General features: G+C 54.0%; 6 protein-coding genes across 6 annotated transcripts; 4 read left to right on the plus strand and 2 right to left on the minus strand.

Moving 5' to 3' along the window:
* Window positions 1–1,408: 1,408 nt before the first annotated feature.
* GLRG_04960 (uncharacterized protein) lies at window positions 1,409–3,648 on the plus strand (the record flags this gene model as incomplete). The annotated part of the gene is made up of 4 exons (XM_008095645.1): window positions 1,409–1,567; window positions 1,663–1,720; window positions 1,841–2,547; window positions 2,716–3,648. The coding sequence occupies 4 exons, from the start codon at window positions 1,409–1,411 to the stop codon at window positions 3,646–3,648; spliced, it is 1,857 nt and encodes a 618-aa protein (XP_008093836.1).
* Window positions 3,649–4,138: 490 nt separating this feature from the next.
* On the plus strand, window positions 4,139–4,444 carry GLRG_04961 (uncharacterized protein; the record flags this gene model as incomplete). The annotated part of the gene is made up of 1 exon (XM_008095646.1): window positions 4,139–4,444. One exon carries the CDS (start codon window positions 4,139–4,141, stop codon window positions 4,442–4,444), a length of 306 nt encoding a protein of 101 aa, XP_008093837.1.
* Window positions 4,445–5,250: 806 nt separating this feature from the next.
* GLRG_04962 (WD domain-containing protein) lies at window positions 5,251–6,834 on the minus strand (the record flags this gene model as incomplete). The annotated part of the gene is made up of 6 exons (XM_008095647.1): window positions 5,251–5,425; window positions 5,486–5,971; window positions 6,026–6,541; window positions 6,592–6,643; window positions 6,695–6,748; window positions 6,801–6,834. 6 exons carry the CDS (start codon window positions 6,832–6,834, stop codon window positions 5,251–5,253), a joined length of 1,317 nt encoding a protein of 438 aa, XP_008093838.1.
* Window positions 6,835–7,842: 1,008 nt separating this feature from the next.
* GLRG_04963 (XRN 5'-3' exonuclease) lies at window positions 7,843–12,240 on the plus strand (the record flags this gene model as incomplete). Its single annotated transcript, XM_008095648.1, has 4 exons — window positions 7,843–7,847; window positions 7,913–8,006; window positions 8,066–9,659; window positions 9,710–12,240. 4 exons carry the CDS (start codon window positions 7,843–7,845, stop codon window positions 12,238–12,240), a joined length of 4,224 nt encoding a protein of 1,407 aa, XP_008093839.1.
* A 391-nt stretch (window positions 12,241–12,631) lies between these two features.
* On the minus strand, window positions 12,632–13,380 carry GLRG_04964 (signal peptidase subunit; the record flags this gene model as incomplete). Its single annotated transcript, XM_008095649.1, has 2 exons — window positions 12,632–12,875; window positions 12,935–13,380. The coding sequence occupies 2 exons, from the start codon at window positions 13,378–13,380 to the stop codon at window positions 12,632–12,634; spliced, it is 690 nt and encodes a 229-aa protein (XP_008093840.1).
* Window positions 13,381–14,713: 1,333 nt separating this feature from the next.
* On the plus strand, window positions 14,714–16,268 carry GLRG_04965 (uncharacterized protein; the record flags this gene model as incomplete). Its single annotated transcript, XM_008095650.1, has 5 exons — window positions 14,714–15,066; window positions 15,128–15,187; window positions 15,249–15,285; window positions 15,335–16,136; window positions 16,207–16,268. 5 exons carry the CDS (start codon window positions 14,714–14,716, stop codon window positions 16,266–16,268), a joined length of 1,314 nt encoding a protein of 437 aa, XP_008093841.1.
* Between the last annotated feature and the right edge of the window lie 115 nt (window positions 16,269–16,383).

Raw genomic sequence — 16,383 nt, forward strand, 5'->3', positions numbered from 1 at the left:
CATGGGCTGGCTGGAGGGAACACGGGTGGTCTATTTCAGTACGCCGGGCTTAGAGGCTTCTCCAATCCGTTTCAATCGCTGGCTTGGCTTGACTTTGTTTGCTGCAATCGAGGCGGCACGGATACCTTGGAGGGGGGGGGGATGGCAAAGACGAGAGAGCTGAGCAGTTGAGACCCTGGGGCCAAACGTTTGCTAGTTCGTTATTGTCAACCTATATCAAAGCTGGATTGGTTGCCTCCCTCATCGCCCAACCGGGACAGACGGATGTACCACCAGCAGTATAGCAAGCAATTGCTGCTCAGAGTTGCAGCAAGGCCGTTACGAAGGCGGTTGATGGCAAATACCTCACTGTGTAGTAATCGACCAACCTACCTCCACGTCGCCGTACTGTGCTACCAGGGGGGTGCCTCCACACGTCGTATCAGAATTGCACGCCCAGCGAGTTATGTAAGTCATGATGTACCTTTAGCTCTGAGCTTCACGGCTGCCGTGCGGTACTGCATATGTCGACCCTGCCGTGCTTGGGACGATGCAGGGCGCCAGTTGCGCGAACCAAGCATATGTCCAGATTCCTGATGCTCAAGACGCCTGAAATTGGCAAAAGAAAGGGAGCTCTTGCTTGTGTGTCTACCTATGTGTGTGTACCTGTTGTGTATGTGAATCATGTGTGGAAGGTCGGGCGACGAACGGTAGGATAAGTACCTGACAGCTTGTGGTTGGTATCTTTTTGGGGGGGAAGAGGGGGGAGTCGATTCGCTGCCCTCCTCCTCCCGCCCCTCCCCCCCCCCCCCCAAGCAAGAGCAAGGAAGGTACTTCCCGCCGCGCCGCTCGCACCGGGACAGGCCAGGTACTTCTCTCTTGCTCTTTCTCACTCTGCTACGGAGCACTTTTCCCAAGTCCCACGCCAACACCAATTTTCTTCTCCTGCGGTCTGCGTCGACCTCCCTCCTACCTTTCCATCACCTTTCCCTCTTTTTGGTTCCTTCCTCCTTGCCCCTACCGAAATCCTCCCATCTCCTTCTCTCCCCTTTTCGAGCTGCAAGGACAAAAGGCGTTTCGACACGAGGACCCGTCAATTCCGTCCTCGTTTCCCTTTTCCCCTTGCCTGCTTGTTGCCGCCGCATCTTCCGCTTCGGTCTGTTTTTTTTCTCTCTCTCTTTGCTGTGCACTTCACTTTGCTCGGCACCTCTCCTGAAGCTTGCTTGCCGGGAACCACTTCCGTCCCCTCCCCCGAGCATCCGTCGTTTGTTCGAGTCGTAACCACTGCAACATCCTCTTGTCTGCAGTTGCAAAGAATACAGCTCTCTGAAGCATCGACTGATCTTCATCTGGGCATCGTCTCCGCCATTATTTTTTTTATTGTGCAACGCCTCGTCGTCTGTCGTGTCGTCGCTGCCCTGCTGCCACAATGTCTGGTCCCCAAGCTGGTAACCAGCTCAACATTGATCGCTATGTCGTGATCCACGTCGCAACCACTTGCGATGAGCATGGAGTCTACGTCACCAAGGACTCTGCCGAGGTTATCGAGCTTGGCTGGATCCTCCTTGACGCAAAGTCTCTTGAGGAGGTACGTTGGCCTCCTTCTCCTGCCCGAGTCGAGCCCTGCTGGCCCACCTAGCCCTCTTCGCCATCACACTCACAGCTGACCGAACCTCTCTTCAGATCACCCGCGAGAGCGTTCTTGTCAAACCCATCAACACTCCGATCACACCCTTGTGCAGTAAGTTGTCACACGAGGCTTGAGACCTCGTCATCTCCCCGTCACGTCATACGACGGCCTACCTTGGGTTCGCTGACGACAACGGGAAATTTTCCTCGCTAACATGGCATTTTTCTTTAGCGAGCTTGACGACCCTGACGTGGGAACATGTGCGTAACGCCGGAACCTTCCGCGATGCCATCAACCGATTCGACACGTTTGCCAACGAGCACCTGACCTCGCAAAATCTCGATTTCGTCTTCGTTACGCTTGACGCCTGGGATCTCCGCGTCCAGTTGCCCCGGGAGGCTCGAGACAAGGCCGTAGTGCTGCCTCCGTACCTCCAGCACTCTCGTACTTTCGATTTGCGAACCGAGTACCAGCGATGGCAGCAGCACCACCCCGAATCGCTGCCCTTTGGGCCCTCGATGCTGTCCAATATCTGTGCCGCCTTGGAGGTGGAGCCGGTCCAGTCCAGTGCTCCAATCAAGCATAACCTGCCTTTCCACCTTCAGGCCCTGGCTCCCGCGTCCCCTCGCCGTGCTATGGAGGAGGCCGTTACCCTCGCCCGTGTTTTGAGAGGCCTGATTCGCAAGTCGCAGCCCGCCCACGAGCACCCCGATGTCTTGACACGCCCCATGGACGCTCGCGCCGATGTGCGTGCGTTCTTGTCGGAGCGCAGTAAGGTCCTCCATATGTCTGGCCTGCCCCATGACACCACTCAATCCGAGCTTGAGAGCTGGTTCACCCAGTTTGGCGGTCGCCCCATTGCTTTCTGGACCCTGCGAACCCCTGAGCAGCATAAGCCCACAGGCAGCGGTTTCGCCGTCTTCTCTTCCCACGAGGAGGTGAGTTTAGTTTTTTTTTTTTTATCACGAGCAACAACTCTGTCACGGTATTTTGCAATTGGTCCGTTGGGAATGCCAAAGCCGCTTCAATGGCCGTCGTCCTCATTCTGATGCAGAACTCTGCGCCCATCAAGGCCCGCAAGTACAAGACTAACAACGACGTTCTAGGCTGCTGAGAGCCTGTGCATGAACGGTCGTGCTCTTAACGAGAAGGCGATTGAAGTGTCTCCGTCCTCCAGCCGCGTCTTGGACCGTGCTGCTGAGATCCTTACCCCGTTCCCGCCCAGCAAGAACCGCCCTCGTCCTGGCGACTGGACTTGCCCCTCGTGTGGCTTCTCAAACTTCCAGCGACGAACTGCTTGCTTCCGCTGCTCGTTCCCGGCTGTGAGCGCTGGCCCTACCGGCGATATGGGTTACGGCTATGGATACGGTCCACCAGCCATGATGCCTCCTCCCCAGCACCACCACGGACACATGGGTCACGGTGGTGGGCGCATGGGCGGAAGCGGCGTCGTCCCGTTTCGCGCCGGAGATTGGAAGTGTGGCAATGAGGTCTGCGGTTACCACAACTTTGCTAAGAACGTTTGCTGTCTGCGATGCGGCGCCAGCCGTGCTGGTGCCGCTGTCGTCGCCGACTCTGGTGGCTACCCTTCCCCCATGGACCCTCCCTCCAACTACAGCATGAGCCAGGGCTCGATGAGCGGCACCCCTGGACCTGGTCCTTTCGCTTCGGCCGGTGGCGGCTTCGCATCTGGTGGCGGCTACGGTGGTCAGCATTTCGGTGGCCCCCCCAGCACCTACGCTCTCCCCTCCGGCATTGGCGGTGGCGGCGCTGCCCCTTACCCTTCTTCCCTCAACACCCACTTCGGACCGGCCCCCGGATCCCACTCCGCCGGCCCTTTTGACAGCCGCGCCGCTGAGGCTGCCTTTCAGTCGGCTTCCAACGGTCCCGCGTCTGCTGGCCCCTCGAACAACTTTTACTCGCAAAACGAGAACGACCCTTTTGCGTTCCTTTCCAGCGGTATCGGTGGTCTGTCCGTCAGCGGCGGCGATGCTCGCCAGAACGGAGGAGTCGCGCCTCCGAGCAAATCTCCTGCCTAAATGACGACCTGGTTAGCGATTTGGGAATCTAAGCGAGCTGCATCGGCTTCCTTGGATTGTTTTCAGCTCATCCTCATTTATGCGGAACGAACTTTGAAAACAAGACGAACATAGAGCATTGACCTTTGGCAATTACCTTCAGGACTTACGCTTGCTTTCAACGGAAGGGGTGTCTAGGTTTTGGAAGATCACTTGGAAAGGGGTTGGTTGTCGGTATACCAAGGGATGCGGGTAAAAAAGTTTGCGAGGCTGGAAAGACAAAAAGAGTGTTACACTACCGGAACGGACGGGCACCGCTGTTGGAATTTGCTTTCTCCCTGACAAGCGTCAGTATAAAAGGGCTGGCTAGTTAAGGATTGTTGATTACGGCCGACCTCGCCTTTGGTTTGGACGTTGTGGTTGCGATACGGTCGGATTTTGGGCGGTCCAAAGGGGAGTGCATAGCGAAGGGAGTGTAACGGGTATACCTGGCCTTCATTGTGTGTGTGAGATGTGTTGGTTTTCAATATTTCTAGTCTTTTGTTTTCTCTCTTTTCCTTTACCCCTCGAGTATTTTCGTCGTCGTGTCCGCTTCATCATCAAGTTCCCCCCCTTTCCCTCCCTCCTTTCCATCTGGCCTTCTTGTCTCATCTTTTCCAACATCACAAAAAATCCCTCCGTCCTAGTTTATCTCCGTTTTCAGATTGGCTTGGCATGTACAACCCTCCATCCTCTTCTCTCTCTCTCTCGACACAAACACACATATGGTTTCTTATACGGCTGGATGGGCGGCAGCGTTGTGGGAGTCGGGGAGTGAAACAGGGTCCAGGGCAGGCAGGCAGGCTTTGGCTTGATAATCTTCCTTCATATTGAAATGCGAAGTCTTTGTTCTTTCAAAAGCGCGTCGTGGCGTAGTGCGTACCCGGCCTTCGGCGCGTTTTCTTGGTGACGCAAAAGACGGGGTTCCTTATGATGACTGCAATGCAGCATGCTGTTATACAATGTGGGAATGTGTTACTGGGGCGGAGGCTTTCCCCCCAACTTTTGATTTCTTGAGTCTGTGGCTAGGAAGCTGAGACGTGCGGCGGCTGTGCTCTTGTCTGTTTATGTCTTCGGTTGCCTGTGCTGTTTGTCTCTGCCGGTCCACCTCCGGACTCAGTACCGGCGTTTGCGCTTTCTCGGAGAACAACCATGGACAGGCGGATGTAATATTGTACGCGGCCGCCCTTAATGACACATGAGGTCCTCCACATACAACTTGCTCTTACTCGCCGCTTGTTCGGGATAACTCCCATGACTCGAGCAAGACGGGCGCCGTTCAGGCCACTCTAGAGCCGATTTGAAACCAATGCAAGAGCAGGCATCAAGCCAGACAGGGTTTGGCAACGCGGTGCCGGAGACGTTTTAGCGAGACGATTCGATTATTGAAAGGGCAGCATGTTGGGAATCTGAAGTAATCTCCACTAATAACCATGGACGCCAAAAGCAAAGGAAATAGAACAAAATGCAGCCCTCCAAGTGCCGTCCGCCGCCATTTTCAGCCTCCTGCCCGGCTCAGTCTCTGGTATCTGCCATGGCAGCTAGTGATTTTTACTGGTAAGTATTCTTGAGACTCCACCTTGCCTATCGGTCAATCTCATCGAGCGGCAGATCGCCGTCGTCCTTGCCGACGATGGAGTCGGCAACCTTCCAGATCTGAAGAAGATTATCCTCGGCAGCACTGCAGACGAGCCAGGGTTCGTTGGGGTTCCAGCTGAAGTCTGCGAGGTGGTTGGTGTGTCCGCCGTGCATGAAGAGCCTATGTATGCAACTGGTTAGCAAATACATGCTTCATACATATAGCCAGGCATGGACATACAGTTCTGGGGGACCATCTTCTTGGTCGTCCGGCATCTGCTCCTCTCCAACGCGGGAAAGATCCCAAAAGATAACTCTTCTGTCGTAGGAGCCACTGCCGAGAATGCCGGCTTCCTGCGGATGCCACGAGAGAGATGTGACGGCATCGTTGTGTCCCTCCAGGGTGTGGACCTTCTCCTTAACGTTCCGGAGATCCCAGATGCCCAAGGTCTTGTCTGCGGATGCTGTTGCGACGAGCACTTCTGACGTGGGGTTGAATGCCAGGGCGTTGATGGCATCCATATGGCCGCGCTTCGCGGTGACGGCGGCGCGATTCGTCTCGGGTTGACGCACATCGATAATCTGCATCGTCAAGTCATCCGACACGGTTCCGATGAAGCTCTTCGCAATGGGATGGTATTGGACGTCGTTGACGATCTGGGTATGGTGTGTGTACTTGCGGGTGGGCTTCAATGTGTGGCTTCCGCTCTGGAGAGTCTTGAGGTCCCTGTCAAAAATCGGTTAATCTCAGGTTGGGGAGGTGAAGGTAGGCAAAGCAAACCATAGACACACGGTAGTATCTTCGCTACCAGACGCGAGACAACCCTCTTCATGAGGGTTCCACGCCAGACCAAATCCTTCTTGTTTGTGGCCGACGAGTTCAACCTGTGCGTTGACCTTGCCAGTAGGCTGTAAGCTATGCTTCGTGCGGTCGAAAACAAGGACTTTGCCGTCAACGCAAAGTGTTGCGATAATGTCGGGGTTCTGAGGCTGGTAGCGCGCCTTGTTGATCTCACCGGGATGGTCGATCTTCTGTACGATGTTGAATTCGACGGCAGCCGCCGCGCCGCTTGACGACTTTCCATAGCCTCCAATCTCTCCCGTATCCTCATTGTAGTCGTCGGGGTTCGGGGTCATGGACTTGGGGATCTTGACTTCGGCAATTTGCACGTGGTTGGGAAGGCCCTCGGAAGTGTGGGTTCCTAGGAGCAGTCTGTGAGTGCGATAATTCTTGTCTTCGGGCTCCTTGACATCAGGGAACCATTGGGTGGTCAAGGTAGGCCATTCGAGAGCGGTACTGTTTGTCTTGTCAGTCGCGGTAAGGTAAGAATTGACAGTTCGCCGTACCTGAGAATCATGTCGTAGAGAAAGGGGCTGTTCTTCTTCCATGTCTTGTACTCTGTCATCGCGTCAGTTTAAAACAGTAGCTCTACAAGTGAAGACAACCTACCCTCATTTATGAGACGCTGTTCCTGGTCCTCGTCCTCTTCTTGAACCATGTCGACTGAAGAAGGATTAGTCTGCAATGCGCTTCGAAGCTCGTTTGCGAAGCTTACCATCGACATCATCAACGACCTGGGCGGGCGCCATTGCGTAACACTCAACGATTGATTGAATATAGTTTATAATTCAGTGATTGTCAACTTTCGGGAGGCTGAGAGGGCGGTGTGCTGCTTCGCAAGGGGAAAGTCAAAAGGTTCGTGCTGGCGCAAACGACAGTGAAAGACGCGAGGTGGAGGTTCTAAAAGCCAACGCGCAGCAGCGCGTAGATTGAAATTTGGCCCTAGCACCGGACAGTCAAGGGCAAGGCTGCCACGCCAGGCCGAAGCGGGAATGGACAAGAACGGACGAGACCACCCCCGCAAGCAGGTGGCCGAGGCGCATTCTCACCAGCCGCAAACCCACAAGCTCTGGAGGGGAATGTGTGGCGTAGGACAGGCCACAACGTACGGATAGTGGTCCCTGTACGTGGATACCTAGGTACCTAGGTACCTAGGGTCGAGTCATATCGGCAAGGCCAGAAACACTGCTCGAAGCAATGACTGAACCTCTGTAGCCACTAGCGCTACAGGATTCTCCCGCCTGGCCCCGCCACCACCGCCGCCGCCCGAAAGCTGGAGGCAAGTTCCTGCATCATCCAATATCGATTGCGACCATATCGCCCGGCACCAGGTCCATCTGTCCAGCTTCACCCGCGCAACCCAACTTTCCACACTTTCCGACCTCAACCTCTCGCCCTCACACAGCTCGACAGCCGAGCTCCCTGTTCACCTGGCAGAATCGCAGACAAGTCTGGTTATTTTGAATAGCCAGCTGTTGAATATTCTTTCACTTGTTCATTTCTTCTTTTCTTTTCTCACGTCGCAGCCAGCTTGCGACTGATTCACCTTGGCCTCCTGCGTCAGGACTGCCTTCGTGTTTGGAGAGAAACAAAAAAAACAGACGAAAAAAACGACCCTCAACAGGTTGCTTGCAATACACTGAGACGGAAAGGGACAGGTTGCATTTGTCTCCTGGAACAATCATCCCATATCGCAACCTCATCAACTTTAGCATCTTTTGTCGCGCTTACCTCAAGCGCGCCACCACCACGACATCATGGGGTTTGTCAAGCTTCCATTCTCACTTGGTCGCCACACGTCGCAATTGCTAACCCCATCATCTGCAGTGTTCCCAAGTTTTTCAGATGGCTTTCGGAGCGCTATCCGGCCATCTCGCAGCTCATTGCCGAGAACCGCATTCCCGAGTTCGATTGTCTCTATGTACGCCCCCGCTCCCATACTTTTGCACCTCGATTGCAATAGCTAATAATATTGGGTAGCTGGATATGAATGGTATTATACATAACTGTACGCACAAAGATACCGGCGAAGATACGACTTTTCGACTAAGCGAGGAGGAGATGTTCATTCGCATCTTCAATTACATCGAGCACTTGTTTGGGAAAATTAAGCCGAAGCAGCTCTTCTTCATGGCAATTGACGGAGTCGCCCCAAGAGCCAAGATGAACCAGCAGCGCGCTAGACGTTTTCGAACTGCCCTCGACACAGAGAAGGCCCGTGATAAGGCCATCAGCGAGGGCGTCGAAATGCCCAAAGAACCCCCTTTCGATAGCAACTGCATCACGCCCGGTACCGAGTTCATGGCGAAGCTGACGCAACAGCTCAAGTACTTTGTCAACAAGAAGGTCTCCGAGGACGCTGACTGGCAAGGTTGCGAGATTGTCTTGTCTGGCCATGAGGTTCCTGGTGAAGGTGAGCACAAGATCATGGAGTACATTCGGAATGCCAAGGCGCAGCCTGACTATGACTCCAACGTTCGCCACTGCCTCTACGGCCTTGATGCCGATCTCATCATGCTTGGCCTGCTCAGTCACGACCCTCACTTTTGTCTTCTCCGAGAGGAGGTTACTTTTGGCCGTGTGAGCAAGGCCAAGACCAGGGAACTGGAACATCAGAACTTCTATTTGCTGCATCTATGTATAGTGCGCGAGTATTTGGAGCTGGAATTCCAGGAGCTTAAGGAGCCTGGCCGGCTGAGTTTCCCCTTTGATCTGGAACGAGTCATCGACGACTTCATTCTGATGGCTTTCTTTGTTGGAAACGATTTCCTCCCCAACCTCCCTCGTCTTCATATTAACGAGGGTGCTCTCGCTGCCATGTTCCGTATCTACAAGTCGGTTTTACCTCTGGGAGATGGCTATATCAACGAGGGCGGTGTTATCAACCTGCCCCGTCTTCAGAGGCTTCTCAACGAGCTCGCCAAGGACGAGACGAACCAATTTGAGCACGACGTCAGCGATGAGAAATGGTTCCAGTCTAAGAAACTCTTGGAATCTAATGGCGCCGACAACAAAAAGCCCAAGGGCAAGGGGCTTGTTTTGACATCATCCCAGAGAGATCTGTGGAAGCAGCGAATTCGTCCCTATGTCAAGAAACCTTCATCCGAACCACTGGATCTGGGAACTAGTCTCAACGCCGCTGATCGCAAATTTGTTCAAGATCTTGCCGACACTCTTCACATTGAGTGGAGCACCAAAGAGGATGATGAGGGTCATCGCCATCTCCTCCTGTCTTTTCCCAAGGGCGCCGAGAACGTTAATGACGAAGAAGAGGAGGGGACTCTCGCCCTCTATCGCGTTATGCGCAACTATGACAAGGCTACCGTTGTCGATGTTGGTGGCGAAGACGCTCAGCGACAGTACAAGGAACTCTATGACCAGAAGTACCAAGGCTGGAAGACCAAGTACTACCTGCAGAAGTTCCCAGAGTGGGCACCTGAGCAATACGAAACTGAGCTCACCAAGCTCTGTGAGAATTATGTGCAAGGTCTGCAATGGGTTCTGTACTACTACTACCGCGGAATTGCCTCGTGGCCTTGGTTTTACCAGTACCACTACTCTCCTTTGACCTCCGGTAGGCTCGATGGGACACAACACACGTAAACGCGCTAACAGATCTTACAGACGTTACCAGAGGTCTTGGAGCTGACCTCAACTTCAAGCTGGGTCAGCCTTTCAGGCCCTTCGAGCAGCTCATGGGTGTCCTGCCCGATCGAAGCAAGTCCATTGTCCCCGAAGTCTACTGGGATTTGATGACGAACCCCAATTCCCCCATCTACGACTTCTATCCCAGAGACTTCGAGCTTGACATGAACGGAAAGAAGATGGAATGGGAAGCCGTTGTCAAGATCCCTTTTATCGACGAAAAGCGCCTGCTTAGCGCGATGGAGCCCAAAAACAAGCTCCTCAGCGAGGGCCAAAAGGAACGAAATGGATTTGGAGTTGCTCTCAAGTTCACTTACAACCCGGATATCGCCTTTAACTACCCCTCGTCTCTTGCGGGTATTTTCCCAGATATTAATCCCTGCCGCTGTGTGGAGAATATCTTCGAGCTTCCCAGCACCGACGGTCTCACCTACCGTAATGGCCTTGTTGATGGCGTCAAGATCAACATTGAGGCACTTGCGGGGTTCCCGACACTGCACACCTTGTCCTATACAGCGATGCTGGTGGAGAACTTTGGTGTTAATGTCTTCCAGGCAGACAGCAAGAATCCCAGCATGATTGTTACCCTCACCGACGCAGAGATGAGAACCAGGGTCCAATCAGCTGCCCAAAGGCTTGGAAAGCGATGCTTCGTCGGATACCCGTTCCTGCAAGAGGCCAAGATTGTGAAGGTCACCGATGAGCTCTTCGACTACGAGCTCGACAGAAACGGCTCTGTTGTTCAAAAGCATCACGGCCCCAAAGAAATTGACTTCTTCTCCAAGGAGTCTACCTACATCGAGAATTGGCACTCAAAGCGCCTTGGCATCGTCATCGGCTCTGTAGAATCCCTGGTTCACGTCCATATGTTGAAGGGCTTGATCAAGACCGAGGAAGGTGCTTTAATCAAAGAGTATGCACTGAACCCCAGCATGAGAAGCGTGTACGCTTCTCAGACCATTGTCGACGAAGTCATCAACGAAGACGAGCGATTCATCGAGAAGGCTGCCGTCCCCATCGAGGAGGAGTATCCAATTGGCACTCAGGCTTTCTTCTTGGGCGAGTACAACTATGGACGAGCTCTGGAGGTCACGGGTCATGTCAACAACAAGGCCAACATCCGAGTTTCTGTCTTGAAGCACAAGGAACCCGACTTCGCCAAACCCATTATCCAGGACATGAAGCGTCAGAACCGATACACCCCGTCTTACGCAGTTGCTAAAATGCTCAACCTCCACCCTTTGATTCTTAGCAAGATCCTGTCATCTTACCAGGTTAACACTGTTGGTGGTTTGAGAGTCAATCTGGGGCTCAACCTGAAGTTCGATGCCAAGAAGCAAAAGGTGCTCGGCTACTCGCAAAAGTCAGACTCTGGCTGGGAGTTTAGCAATGCTGCTATCGAGCTTCTGGCCAGATATGTCGCCGCGTTCCCCGACTTCTTCGCCGCTATTCAGCAGAACCCTCAAGCAAGCGATGTCAGCGACACCGATCTTTGGAAGGACCCTAAGGTGGCTGCTCAGCGAGTGAAAGAGATTGGAGCTTGGCTCAAGGCAGCTCAGACCAGCAAGTTTGAGAGAGTTCCCCTCGAAGCTGAACAACTCGACTCTGTTGTGGTCATGAAACTTGCCGAGGCTGGTGCCCAAGTCTTCCTTCAGTCTCACGATGTAGATGTCGTAAACATGAAGGGCGTTCCGCGGTCAGCCATCATGAAGCCCAGCGATGCCGAGTTGTTCCTCAGCAACCAGAAGTTTGCTCTCGGCGACCGGGTCAGCTTCTTGTCTTCTTCTGGCAAGGTGCCTCTTGGCAGCCGGGGAACAGTGGTTGGCCTCAGCCGTACCGCCACTAATCTTCTCTTGGACATCGTCTGGGATCTCACTTTCATGAGTGGCACGACTCTGGGAGAAAGAGCTCCACCATTCCGCGGTATGACCGTTGCCTCGTCCTCGGTTCTCAACACCACGTACAAGCAAGTCGTGTCGGGCTCCAAAGCCGGCATGCAGCGTAAGCCAGCGACAGCTCCAGTGTCGCTCACGACGATGGCAGCGGGTGTTCCCCAGTACAAGGATGCGCCTGCTCCCGGTCCGCTCAGAGGCACCTGGCGCGGCGCCGCGAACGGCAGCCAGGGTCAGTCTAACAGAGGTCGTGGCCGTGGTGGAGGTGGACCAAATTTGCTGCACAGCACTCTTGTCTACCGCCCTCACCAGAACGGCACGGACGAAGCTCACGAGGCCAATGGACAAGGCCAGCGTAGTGGAGGCAACTTCAGAGGTCGTGGTCGTGGTCGCGGCGGACCGGTCCAACATCCCGGACAGTCGGGCCTTCACGAGATGCCGGCTCAACCCCAGCAGCCGATGTACGGCAACGTCCCGCCTCCCCCGAACCTTGATGCGCGTGGCAGAGGCAGAGGCCGTGGCGGACGTGGTGGACGGGGAAGAGGCGCTCCTCGCGGACGTGGTGGAAACGGAGCAGCGAACGGAGTAACGAACGGAGCTTCCGCGGACGCGGCCTAGAGTTAGAAAGGGAGTTCCCCGGTTTCCTAGGATTGTTTTTGGTTCAGCAGATACCCCTTGATCAAGCGATGTGGTTTCTGATAGATGTCTTCGATATCCAACAGAACAAAAACTAAACCGGAAGGATGGGTTACAGGCTATAATGGCGGCGATCGCAGTACATCAAGACATGCATAGCTATTCTTTTTGGACTATCGAGGCGTCTGCTCTAGTCTTCAGGGGGCAACTCAGTGTACCTGGTCATTATTAGGAGACGATACACATACGCAGCATTAGTTGACCTTCTTATATATATAAAAAAAAACTTTGTATGAATGACTGGCAAAATGAGGTAAGAATGTTTAGGAAGTTATATTCATTTCCGCCGAATTCACATACTTCCTCGTCCATTTTAAGGCTTCTTCTTGTCTTTGTTCTCCTTAACCTTGAGAGCAGGAAGCTTGAAGGCCTTACTCACACCTCCCTTGAGGGCCTTCCAGCCGCCAATATCCCGGTTCTGGTTCCATGTCAAGATGCCAACCCACGGCTGGACATTATAGTGCAGCTTCAAGACGACCTTGTCGGTCTCGGCGATCTTGCTCGAAGGATGAGTGATTTGGTACTTGGGTCTTTGGTTCTTTATGCGGAGTTTGCCACTGCGAAGTTGTCAGTCATGGGTCTCGGCATACAGCAGTGATTACTGCGACAGTCTTACCGGTTGGGGTCGATGCTCTTGCCCTCGGCGCTCTTCTTCAGCTTACGCATGGCAGCAGGACCAATGTTGGCGAGGTGATCGGCACTGGGCGAGGTGATGATCTGATCCCATATGACGGCTTGGTTAGTGGCATTGGTGCCGGCGGCAGCCTTGGAGCTATCGGGCCATTCGGCCGTGACGTAGACGAAGACCTGCTTCGTGTTCCAGGTAAAGAGGTCTGAGAGGTCGGCGTCGAGGGAGAACTTGATGATGGCATATTCTTCCTTCTTGCTCGAGTAGTAATGGGGCCGGCCCTTGACGACTTGGACGTTTGTCGTCTTGAGGGAACCGACGGAGGGGGCGCGAGGGGCAACGAGATCGGAGAGGGCAATGATGGCGGCGACGAAGAAGGCTACCGACGTGAAAAAGCCAAAGGTATTTTGGGCGCGGGTCATCGTGTTGTACATCTTGGGCGGCCGCTTTGCCACCAAAGGTGGACTATATATCGGTCGGGAGAGGGACGTATGCTTCTCAGCTTCTTAGTTGCGTAAAGGAAACAAGCCTGGGGAAACGAAGCTTGCTCGTGGCGGAATAGATATGCGACGCAGGAGGCCACGTTTTTGGGACAGGCTTCAGCCTTGCAGAGATGGACATGTGGCTTCAGCGCTATTGGTCGCGGCCTGGGGTGAGGTGCAGCAGCTGTGGCCCTTAGGGGCCCTGAAGGAGATACGTACTGTACTGTAAGCCAGCAGCCGAGGATACCTTCAGAGACGGGGGGGTGCGCCCTTTTGCCAATTAAACTACCTATATCCCGCTGCCAAACGTATAGCTGGTCAACGAGCTTCACCATCTTCCTCTGACTACTTGCCTGAAGGGCACCATGAAGAAGAGGAGCACAAGGCACATTCTTGTGTGGTGGTTCGCCTGCTCAGATGCTCCCTTTTGTGGACTTGTCTGCTTCTCTTTTGCCTCGCAGAGCTTTATTTCCTCCTTTAGACTCTTGGACGCCACTTGCCGCACCTTCAGTTGTATTCATTCATATACCTGGAAACACCATCGAGCAGGAAAGGAATGAATGCAGCATAGTTGTTCCAGGGTGGGCGAAGCCATTTCGGCTTATTGCCCCGACTTTGCTTTTACTCCCCTTGTTCCATAACACAACCATTCCGTATTCTGTTCTTCTTCAACATCTGGGTGCGGTTATAAACCCAACTTCTCGTGCTCTTCCTTCCCCCGAAGCTAGCCTGCAACCATCACTACAAATAACCTTTACAGCGGCTGAAGCTCGCATTTCGGGAAGAAGCCCCTTGAATGATAGAGATGACATATGATACAGAGATCCAGGTATGTCTCCCTAGTCCTATTTGCTGTTGAATTTGAAGTTTCCTTTCGACCCAAGCAGATGGGACCAATGCAAATCACCTAGGTAGTTTCCACACCTACCCAGTTTCGCCTGTCGTTCCAAAGAAGCAAGTGCCACCCTTCCTAGCGGATGTCGCGCTACGGCGCGCTGGGTTTTAATGGAGTGGGTCTCCACCAGAGCTTATCCACGTCGTGCACTACGAATACACGCCGCTGGACGAGTCGCTGTAGCTCGTTGCGTGTCAGCGGGTACCACTGTAACTTTCTCTCTCTCTCTCTCTCTCTCTCTCTCTCTCTCTCTCTCTCTCTCTCTCTCTCTCTCTCTCGGCGTTCCATTTCTACGTCTCGGCGGCTACTGGGTACCCCCAAACACTCAAGCGTGAACTGGCTGTGGCCAGCCTTTCCCATCTGGACCCCACTACTAACCGACTTTCGTGAATGAAGCAGGAGCAAGAAGCGACACCGCCTGCGGACGCAACTTCTTTTTCTCCTTCTCCCTCCTCTCCTTCGTTTCCCAGAGTCACGACCCCTCCCTGCGATGAAACACCACAGAAAGGCGGACCCTCGTCTCCTTCCGACTCGTCTGCGCCCTGTCCGAATCCGCCCTCGCCAAGGAGAGCCGATAACGCAAGAGTGACGCCCCCAAGATACCAGGAGGAGGGAGCTTTGCGGGAGACTGCGCATGCGGTAAGGGGGACGCCTGAGAACGAGGAGAGAGGAAAGAAGGCCGGTACGAACGGAGTGATTGTCTCTCCCAACCGAAGAGCTTCCGCAAAGAGATACGGCCGAACGTAAGTGCCCACAGGGCCCTTCCTCTGGTTCAAGAGATTGACACTGACAAATGAACAACAGGGCCGAGGAGCTGCGGGAACAATACAACAATAACGAATATCACTCCTTTCCGACCTACGGGTGCGACCTGACCCAATAAAATACTGCGGGCGAGGGTGTCGCTAACACCTACTGCTGCCAGGAACTCAAAATACGGTGTTCCCGTCCCAGATCCGATGGTGACTTTTCCATACAAGAGAAGCAAAACGCCGACTAACACAGCCATAGAAGAACTACAACACTAAAACCAGATCCATCGTTAACGGCGGCTTTACCGGCGGGGTCAACACTTTGGACAGAGGCAGAAATGCGCGCCACAAGAGACTGCCCTCGGTACAACAAGTGGAACCCTCGAGGTCTGCCAAACGCCAGAAAATACAGACCAAAGACGAAGCGCCCAGAGACCCTGCCGTGCTCATCCCAAGATACATCTCTCCAAAGTCAGGTGCCCCGCCAAAAACCGTGCCAACGGTAGACTTGACGGACTCTCAGCAGTCGCCGGATCTCGAACTTATTAGTAACCGCTCGAACCACGAACCGACGTCGAGTGCGGAAGTCCCCGAATATAGGAGCGTAGAGAGGGCACATAGCGCAACTGCTAGCAACAAACGCCACCGTTCTCGCCCCCCCCGTGTTCGCCCCTTGCAGTACGCTCTATCAACCACGGCCAAAGAAAGCCTCACGGACGACGAAGATGACCTTACAAAAGAAGAGGATGCTCCCCCAAGAAAGAAGCGTGCTCCCGACCAACCTAAGGGCAATTCAAAGACAGCATTCCATCTACCCCCGGGCGTAGGTACGGCAAAAGGTCAGCCAGAAGACATTTCGGACGATGAGCTTGGTAGCCAGGACAGAAGATCACCGAGGGAACGGCGTGCCTCCTCGACAGAGGGCATCTCGAACACAGATGCACGAAAGTCAAGGAAAGCCCCTGCCGCCCGTTCGCGTGGAGATATGACCAAGGTGGAATTCTCAAGGTCGCAGAACGCTCATCAGCCAAGATTAGCTATCGCTCGCGCTGTCTCTGGGGGTGAGACGTTAGATGCCGAGCATTTGGCCGCGGAAGATCGCCCAGTGCTGACAGTAGGCGTTGACCACAGAAGCCTGGTCGCGGTCGATTCCACCAACAAGGAACGTCCAGACTACAGATGGCTGGAGGTAAAGCTGATGTACTGCACCAAAATGCTTTACAGTACAAGTAACACTGCATTCGCGGTAATTCATAGATCCGCAGGCGATGGCATTGGTCCCCTTTTGGTGTTGGAATTCGCCCAACC

The sequence above is a fragment of the Colletotrichum graminicola genome, assembly GCF_000149035.1.
Source record: "Colletotrichum graminicola M1.001 genomic scaffold supercont1.16, whole genome shotgun sequence".
Lineage (NCBI taxonomy): Eukaryota > Fungi > Ascomycota > Sordariomycetes > Glomerellales > Glomerellaceae > Colletotrichum > Colletotrichum graminicola.